We start from the raw sequence: 9,009 nt of genomic DNA, 5'->3' as shown, positions 1-9,009 counted from the left end.
ATGTGATTTCAGTGACAGGGCACCTTTTAAACTATATATACAACACTGCTTAGTTCAACAGGTACAGAGGATACAAGTCTTTGCTATGGGACTCTGGCTACTCTCTAATGTTTAGAAAGAATTCAGTGTGGGGAGGAAAGGCATTTAAGGAGTTCACCAAGTCAGGGATAGGGAGTAGCCTTAAAATACAGAAAAACAAACATAATTTTGATGCTCTTCCCCATCCCATGCGTCTGCAAACACTGTCCTACACTCCTGCCACTGCCTCAAGGCCTCCCATCTCCACTCCTTACCACTGTGATGGAGCAAAGCTCTCAGCCTGAGACTTTCTCTCAGTTATGTACCACACATCTGGCACTGGCATGCCTTAGCAGATGGGAACCAGCACTCTGCCCACCTAAAGCAAATGAACATCTAACAGCGAGTCTGAAGGGCTCCAAGGAGTCAATACCTAAGCCACTGATCTGCATGCGCTTCCTCTTAAAAAGCAGTTTTAAGTCACCAAGGACACTGTCATTCTGAAAGGGAACACTGACATTAGTAATCGTAAGGCATTACACAGGCATTATGATGCACCACTTGTTAAAAACACTCATCTGAAAGGATGAAATGCAAAACAGCATCTTGTTAAAGCTCACTTGAATGAAATCTTGCCAATACACTCACCCCCACTAAGTAGACTTGCTGGTTTCTTCACTCAGTGAGCTAACCACACGTCTTATCCTAAAGCAAACACACTTACCTACAGCGATGCCAGGTGGACCTCCAACCAAACCCCCAACAAATGCAGTTGCACCTGCCAGGAGTGCTCCTCTACCAGAGTGCTTGACAGCCGCTGTCATTCCCTTCTCCTGAGCAACACGGCAAAGCAGTTGCATCATTTGATCCACACGGATGGGCATCTTAGGTGGTTAAGGTCCTGAAAAAGATGTTTAAGTTGACCACTGCAACAGCAATAAAACCCTGCTGTTTAGAGCTCTGGAGTCAGTGAGACTAAAATACACTGCCACAGTCCCTGTGGATAAACAAAAAATTACTTTCTCTTTCATTTCTGGGAAATCACGAGCTAACAGTTTCCCAGATTTTTTTTTGCTGGCAAAAGATGATGTTTATGGCAATTGTAAGTGAAGCCACAGAATAGAGCAGAGGACTCTGCAGTTTGGATGAACTCAGGAAAATGCACAAGGGTAAACCACAGCAATGAAAACTGTAAGAAAGTCTCCATCCAGTTCTGCAGTATATCCCCTTTGACTTAAGAAATTGCTGGCCTTATTCAGCCTTGGGTATGGCTGCAGGACAGAGATCACACAGAACCTAATTCAGACATATCCATTGGGTTGTAGTTTACATACCTGCTATATATCTTCTCTATGTCCTACCTTCTGCCATAAACTAGGTACTTCTCACAACTTGTTTCTTTTCCACATCTTCTTCCATGCTTAAAACAGTTCATGCACTCTAAAGCCAAACACAGACCATTGTGATGCTTCTTAGGAATATTTTAATGAAAACAGAGGACCAGATGTTCAGAATTAGTTGAGAAACGAATGCTAAAATGATTATCCTAAACATATAAAAATGTCAGACTTGCCATTCTTCCTCACTCCCCTTTTTTAACCAGTCTCCTTGCCACACATTCCAGTTCTAGGATATCAGGAACTGCTAATTCCTTAGACTCTATTTTACCTGCTCTTCTAAGTTCCTCCAAACAGGTATTGGCTTCTCTTCTTACAGAAATGAATTCCCAAGAATTACAATAAAAATGTGACAAAAAATCAAGCAAGGCTTGAGGTTTGTGAGTTCACAGTAGAAATAATTTCTTGCAACTATCCCTTGTAATACTCAGATGCCAGGTAAAATTCTTCAAAGTGCCCTTGACACCTCAGCATTCATGCCATACACAGAAGAAGTTTAAAGCACTTCAACAAACAGGATTACATCTCCTAAATAAAATACAAGGACTTTGAAAATTTTACCCAGTGCTACATTATATGGCAAGAGAACCAGAATTCCCTTCAGTGATCTTGAATTCAATCCCACCACACAGTACTTCAAATAACACAGCAAGGCAGTGACAGGATAATACAATAAACCAGTAATAACTTCTGTTAAAAAAAAAAAAAGAAAAAGAAAAGCAAGGTAATACTTAGATCTGCCTACATTTATAACTAGTAAAGCTAACTAACAATTGATACATTGAAGAATCACAACTGTCAGAGTAAAATTCACTACAATCTAAAAACACACTCTGGGAAGATTTATTCCCCATACTTTATCTCTGCACTTAGCTCTTTGGTGAGGTAATTTATCACCACTCCTGCCAACTGCTGCTGGAGATGGCCACTTCCCATGACAAGTGCAGTCAGCTGAGCGATATCAGTCCAGTCTAGGTTCCTGACTATTGCGATGGCTTCATCAAAGAGTTTCTGCTGCTCCGCAGGAGGCAACTCCATTAAAATCTGAGGGACTGGCTTGAAGTGTCCACTGGTCATCCAGGCACCAAGCAGTCCACCAAGAGCTCCTCCTAGAGAATGAGGAGAGATGTTACTCCCTATTGTTAGACCCAAAATTCTAGAGAGATGTTCATCAGTAGTGCCAACCTCCTCATTAGAAATCAGCACAGAGTTGAATGAACAAGGCAAATCCTCTTTCACTTGGGTGAATGACAATCAAGTACCAAGAAGAGTTTTTGCAGCTTTTTACATCAACAAAGGAACTCAACACAATGAAAGCTAACAGTTTCAAACTCGAAATCAGAAATCAAACAAGATTCCTTATGGCACTGGTCTCTTTAGGACAAGCTCTGCAGTTAATGAATTTTACCCTATGGAAAACACACTGTTAACTGCCTTGCCAGCGACCATTAACATAGAGTCTTTTACTCCAGATCCCCAGTATGACTCCAGCATACAGCTGCTGTAGAGATGCACGTTGCAGCTTCCTACACCTGTGAAGACCAAACTTCAGAAGGTATTCACAGAGACTAAGTTCATCAACTAGTTCAAGCTAGTTCAAAAGGCTCCGAAGAGTATATACCTAAGCCTCTAATTTGTGCATGGTTTTCTGTTCACAGAAAAAGGAGTTTTAAGTCACCGAGGTCACCATCATCCTAAAAGGGAACACCAACACAATAATTATCACAGAATCACAGAATTCTAGGGGCTCAAAGGGACCTCTAGAGATCATCAAGTCCAACCCCCCTGCCAAAGCAGGCTCCCTACAGCAGGTTGCACAGGCAGGTGTCCAGGCAGGTCTTGAATATCTCCAGAGAAGGTGACTTTACAGCCTCTCTGTGCAGCCTGTTCCCGTGCTCCGTCACCCTCATTGTAAAGAAGTTCTTACACATATTGGCATGCAACTTCCCATGCTCCAGTTTATAGGCATTTCCCCTTGTCTTGTCCCCACAGACTGCTGAAAAGAGGGTGGCCGTGTCTCTTTGACTCCCACACTTAAGATATTTATAAACATTAATCAGATCCCCCTCAGTCTTCTTAGAGCTGAACAGACCCAGGTTGCTCAGCCTTCAGTACTTGCTGAGGGTGGACACTATCCCCTCATCAAGGTCGTCGGTGAAGATATGAAACAAGAATGGACACACCACCAACTCCTGGAGAGCACCACTAGTCACAGGTCTCCAACTGGACTCTGAGCTGCTGATCATCACTCTCTGAACTCAGAGGGGTGAGAACATTACAATGCACCATTTCTTAAAAACACTCTTCTGAAAGAATGTAATGCAAAATGGCATGTTATTAAAGCTCACTTGAATGAAATCTTGCCAATACACTCACCCCCACTAAGCAGACCTCCTGCTTTCTTCACTCAGTGAGCTAACCACACGTCTTATCCTAAAGCAAACACGCTTACCTACAGCGATGCCAGGTGGACCTCCAACCAAACCCCCAACAAATGCAGTTGCACCTGCCAGGAGTGCTCCTCTACCAGAGTGCTTGACAGCTGCTGTCATTCCCTTCTCCTGAGAAACATGGCAAAGCAGTTGCATCATTTGATCCACACGGATGGGCATCTTGGCTGCTTAAGGACCTGAAAAAGATGTTTAAGTTGGGTTCTGCCACGGGGACAAAATCTTGTTGCTTATAGCTCTGGAGCTGGTTAGACAAACAAGACACAGGCACAGTAATAATGGAAAAACAAAAAATTAACTTCTAGTTTTTCTCTAGAAAACCAAAAAGTTTATGGTCAACAAATCTAAATGAAACCATAGAATAGAGCAGAGGACTCTGTTGTTTGGATGAACTCAGAAGAATGAGCAAGGGCAAATTACAGCAATGAAAAATGTAAGAAAGTTTCCATCCAGTTCTGGAGTACATTCCCTTTGCCTCAAGCAATTACTGGCCTTATCCTGCCTTGGTTGTGGCTCCAGGACAAAGATCAAGCAGAACTTCATCCAAACATAACCTGTAGAGTGTAGTTTGCATATCTGCTATATATCTTCTCTTTGTCCTAGTTTTTGCAGTAAATTAGTTACTTCTTGTTACATTCACTTCTTTTCCTAATTTTCTTCCATGTTAAAAAACTTTGACGCCAACTGCAGATGGTGAAGACTGGGGTGCTTAAAGCAAAGGTTGTCCACAGTGAGCAGTGAGAGCCAGTGAGCAGGAAGAGCCAGGAGGAAGGAAACAGACTTCAAAAAAGCTTGGAGGTGGCAGCTGAGATTGGGAACCTATGGGAGGCTCTAGAGATATGGAATCAGAAACACAGGGCTCCTGTGAATGGCAGGACGGGACTTCAACCAGACAAGAAACACAACTCTCATTTGTAGAAGGAGGCAGAGGTGGGAAAGGAACAGTAGGAAAGAACAGACAGGGCAGGAGGATTGCTTCCTTGGAAAATCTCATCCAGCAGGGCATGAGCTGACAACTTTACAGGGCATTTTCTTTTCCCAGCTGAAATAACTGCACACTAAATATTAAAGAATATACTTGTCTCTGTACAGTTGGTGACAGCAAGTGCAGCGAGCGAGGCAAGAGGCTACAGGAAATGGCAGAATAGCTTTGAGTATCAAAAAAATCCCCAAAAAACAAAAGCGAATTACTGAAGGCTGCCCTGAAAAAGATCGTATCCCTATTTTTGCACCCAATGGATGCATACTATTGAGCCAGGAACAAAAAGCACACCTTTTGGTAACTACTTCAACTTTTTCAGACAACCATATATTGCCATCTAGGAGAGGTTATTTGTTGACAATAATGACTAAATTCAAATGCAGCTCTGATTAAACACAGCGTTTCACATTACCAGGCAATGAAAAATGCAGCTTTGGCTTTGAGTGCACAACAGCCAAAGGATACTTTGCACTTTAGCAACTATTCTAAATGGCAGGAACACAGAGATTACAAAAATAATACCCTCCCCTCACATTGCAAAAGTCATCCCAATACCAACGAAACACTGATTTGGAGCACTGAGATCAGAGCAACTGCCATGAACAGAAATTAAGACTTTCAGCCCAAACAGCAGAGCTCATGAAGCGTTCAGTGTGAGAGGTGAAAGGACTCAGCGCAGAACAAGAGCACGCTTGTTTGTGACACAAATACCTTCAATGCCTTTCATTCTGCACAACAAACAAGGAAAGGTGTTGCTGGAAAAAATAAAACAATGCACACAACATGACTAAAAATATACTCACAAATACACAGGAGGCACAGAGTTATCGTTGTACTTGTTAACTTTGATACTATCCAGTAGCTGAGTGTCTGATTTTTCAGTCTCAGAACAGCACAGCACATGTCATACCTTCACAGCTCAAACCAAGGCATTTTCAAGCCTTCCTACAATGCATCTCCTCTCTGCAAAGTTAAAATGAAGAAACAGCAAAACAACTTTCAAGTTAAAAATATCTACTGTGAAAATGGAAGGTTACTTCTGCACTAAAGAAGTGCCAGCCCAAAGCAAACACTGCAGTTCTTCACTGTACCACAGGTGCTTGGGTTGCTGTCAGGCTTTGGACACAGCAGTGCATGATAGTAACAGTGCATGCTGGTTGGTGACACATTGCATCCGTTGCCTCATTCAGTGAAGTTCAAGCTCAAAGCACTAAAAAACAGCTGCTCTGTTCTTCCTTGAGCACTAAGAAAATAAATAGTAGGAGTCAAAAACTGTTATCACCTTGACATTGTAGCACAGGACTGTAGTCAGAGGCAAAAGACAATGACCATTTTTTTGCAGCATTCCACAGAATGAGCTGCCATATATCATTAACATACAGACAGCCAATACCATGGCGTCCCATGCTAATTCCCCTACAGTAGACAGCTACCAGAGCCTTCTTAATGTCAAGTGGTTGCTTCCTCCCTCTTGTATGCCCAAACTCACTTGAAATTAATAGCCAACTTAGTTTCTGTTCTTCTGTCACTGGCAGTGATAGATTGTGTTTTAGACCAAACTGCAAACCTTGCAGCAAACTTATTGCTACTACTCTGAAGATAGGCACTTCTTACCATTTGAGAAGTTCCACATATGTCATACTTTACAAACAGTGGTACAAACAACCCATTTCTTTCTGGTTCTACACCAGCTATCTGAAAACGTGGGTACATTAAATTATATTGGCTAATTGCATGCTACTGTGCAACACAGAGTATAAAGCTTCTCATGAGCTCAGTGGCAGTGTTTAACATAAGCTAGATGGGCCCACACAGCCCTCTGAACCACTCTGACCAGTCTCCCCCTGGCACACATGTATCTCCTACTCCTATATACTGCAGCAAATGCCAAAAGGTTGCCATTAAAAGTAGTTTCTCTTTTCCAAGTACATAATGAAAAGTATTTGAAAGAATAAGAAACAGTAACATACGACAGCACAGGACTGACACTGTCATTAATTAAGCTCAATTGATGGCTGTGACACTGGCATAAGCACCATAAATTAATTCAGTATCTACCTTTGGTCCTCAATTTGTGAATGTGTAACACGGGAGTCACAATCCTGATACCTGCAACTACCCTAAAATCTGCTAGCAATCAGTTTAAATAACGACTGCTATTATAAGTTAACTGACACCAGAACCTTTCCTGTGACCTACTTCACAACCACATGCTAAGTTTTTTCAAGTCCATCTTTGAATGGCTGATTCCAAGGGGGACAGTCTCTCTCCTCCTGTTTCACTCAAATATCTGCTCCTAGTAGCAGCATCCTCTTCCAGAAGAGTCCATTTGGTTTGTGAAATAATCATAAAATGAGTATGAGTTAAAAAAAATTAATACTTTAAAACACCTATAGAGTATATATGGACTTAAAAGAGAATTGTACTGTGTGTAATCTGTCAAACTGAAAAAAACACTGATTTCAGGTATGTAATATGAAACTACAGAAAAATCAGAAGTGCGCACTGCCATTTGCTGCTGGCTTTCATTTCACTGAAAAAAACTAACTTTCAAACAACAGTCATTGCCCTGCACTCCAGGAAGAAAAGTAAACTATGTATTAACAACAAAGTATTCCTGCAGAACTGAATTAGTCAAATCTAAACAACAGCAAATCTTGAGTTGAAACTTCCGCATTCAAAACTCAACTATGAGAAATGTCACCGCCCAAACATGGAGAGATCTTTATTACACGACTAAAATTACAGAGATACAGAGCAGTATCACTTGTTCCTAAATATTAAAAAAAAAACAAAAAAACACATCTACTCATTCTTCCATTTTTAACCTTGTTTCCTGTGTGCACTGCAATAAATGCTGAACAACTGGTTGGAAAATTAAGTGCCCAGTTCTTAAAGCAGCTCATCTACTGTAAAACAAAACAGAGACCACTGTGATGCTTCTAAGGAATATTTTAATGAAGACAGAGGATATTCAGAATCAGTTGAGAAACAAAAGCTACAATGACAATACTAATGCTAATAATTAACACACTGAAGAATCACAATTGCCAGAATAAAATTCATTGCAACCTATAAATCTGCACTGAAAAGCTTTATGCTCCACACTTTATCACTGCACTTAGCTCTCTGGTGAAGTAATTTTCCAGTAGTTTAGCCAACTGCAGCTGCAGAAGATGACTATTCATTACAACAGCAGTTAGTCGAGCAAAATCAGACCAGTCTAAGCTCTTGAGTACCACAATGGCTTCAATGTAGAGTTTCTGCTGCTCGGCAGGAGGCAATTGCATTAAAATCTGAGGGACTGGCTTGAATTTTGCTCTGTTCATCCAGGCACCAAGCAGTCCACCAAGCGCTCCTCCTAGAAAATGAAAAGAGATGTTATTCCCCATTGTAAGACCTGAAATTCCAAAGAGATGCTTCTTCAATGCTGTTCACCTCCTCAAATGATGATCAGAGAACCAAGGACTGTTACAGCTTTCTACATCAACAGAGGAACTCCACACAATCAAAGATAACAGTTTCAAACTCAGAATCAGAAATCAAACAGCATTCCTTATGGTATTGGTCTCTGTAAGGCAAGCTCTGCTATTACATGAATCCCATCCCATGGAAAACATAGTTAACAACTGCCTTACCATTAATACAGAATCTTTTATTTCAGATCCCTGGTATGATCCAAGCTTCCTGCTTCAGCAAAGATGCAGGATGCACCTGCCTACACCCATGATGTCCACACTTCAGAAGATGCTCATAGAGGCCAAGATCATCAACTGTCTTGGATTAGTCAGCCACATTCAACCTTTCTCCTATGAAATTAATACCCCACCAGACTTGGAGAAGAATCTCTCTGCCAGGCAGTATGGTTCCAGGCCATCAAGTGCAGAGCAGAGGGATCACATATAGATTATGTGGGTAGGACTGCTACAGCCAAGAAATTAGGATCACGGCCCTACACTGATGTGTGATATCTAATGGCTACCAGCCATACAGAACAGTGCTTTTCAGTGATTTACAATGCTGCAAAGAAATTGCAATTTACTCCAGTACCAGTAAGCCCTTCAGATTTATGGAACTGCTCCTAAGAGTAATGTGCACTCAAGGACTGATGCTACATGTGATTTCAGTGACAGGGCACCTTTTAAACTATATATACAACACT

General features: G+C 41.4%; 2 protein-coding genes across 2 annotated transcripts; both read right to left on the bottom strand.

Annotated features, from left to right (window-relative positions):
- Positions 1-1,478: 1,478 nt before the first annotated feature.
- On the bottom strand, positions 1,479-4,201 carry LOC122193971 (protein C19orf12 homolog). Its single transcript, XM_042894884.1, has 2 exons — positions 3,868-4,201; positions 1,479-2,524 (listed from the first exon to the last, which is right to left on the bottom strand). The coding sequence occupies exons 1-2, from the start codon at positions 4,025-4,027 to the stop codon at positions 2,259-2,261; spliced, it is 426 nt and encodes a 141-aa protein (XP_042750818.1). The 5' UTR covers positions 4,028-4,201; the 3' UTR covers positions 1,479-2,258.
- Positions 4,202-7,784: 3,583 nt separating this feature from the next.
- On the bottom strand, positions 7,785-9,003 carry LOC122193970 (protein C19orf12-like). The gene has a single exon (XM_042894883.1). It carries the CDS (start codon positions 8,237-8,239, stop codon positions 7,943-7,945), a length of 297 nt encoding a protein of 98 aa, XP_042750817.1. The 5' UTR covers positions 8,240-9,003; the 3' UTR covers positions 7,785-7,942.
- Between the last annotated feature and the right edge of the window lie 6 nt (positions 9,004-9,009).

This window comes from Lagopus leucura, unplaced genomic scaffold (assembly GCF_019238085.1).
Source record: "Lagopus leucura isolate 7727_CA_CO unplaced genomic scaffold, USGS_WTPT01 46121-0_obj-0_obj, whole genome shotgun sequence".
NCBI classification, from domain to species: Eukaryota; Metazoa; Chordata; class Aves; order Galliformes; family Phasianidae; genus Lagopus; species Lagopus leucura.
The sequence above is the reverse complement of the archived record's forward strand: the minus strand, read 5'-3'. Positions and strand labels throughout refer to the sequence as shown.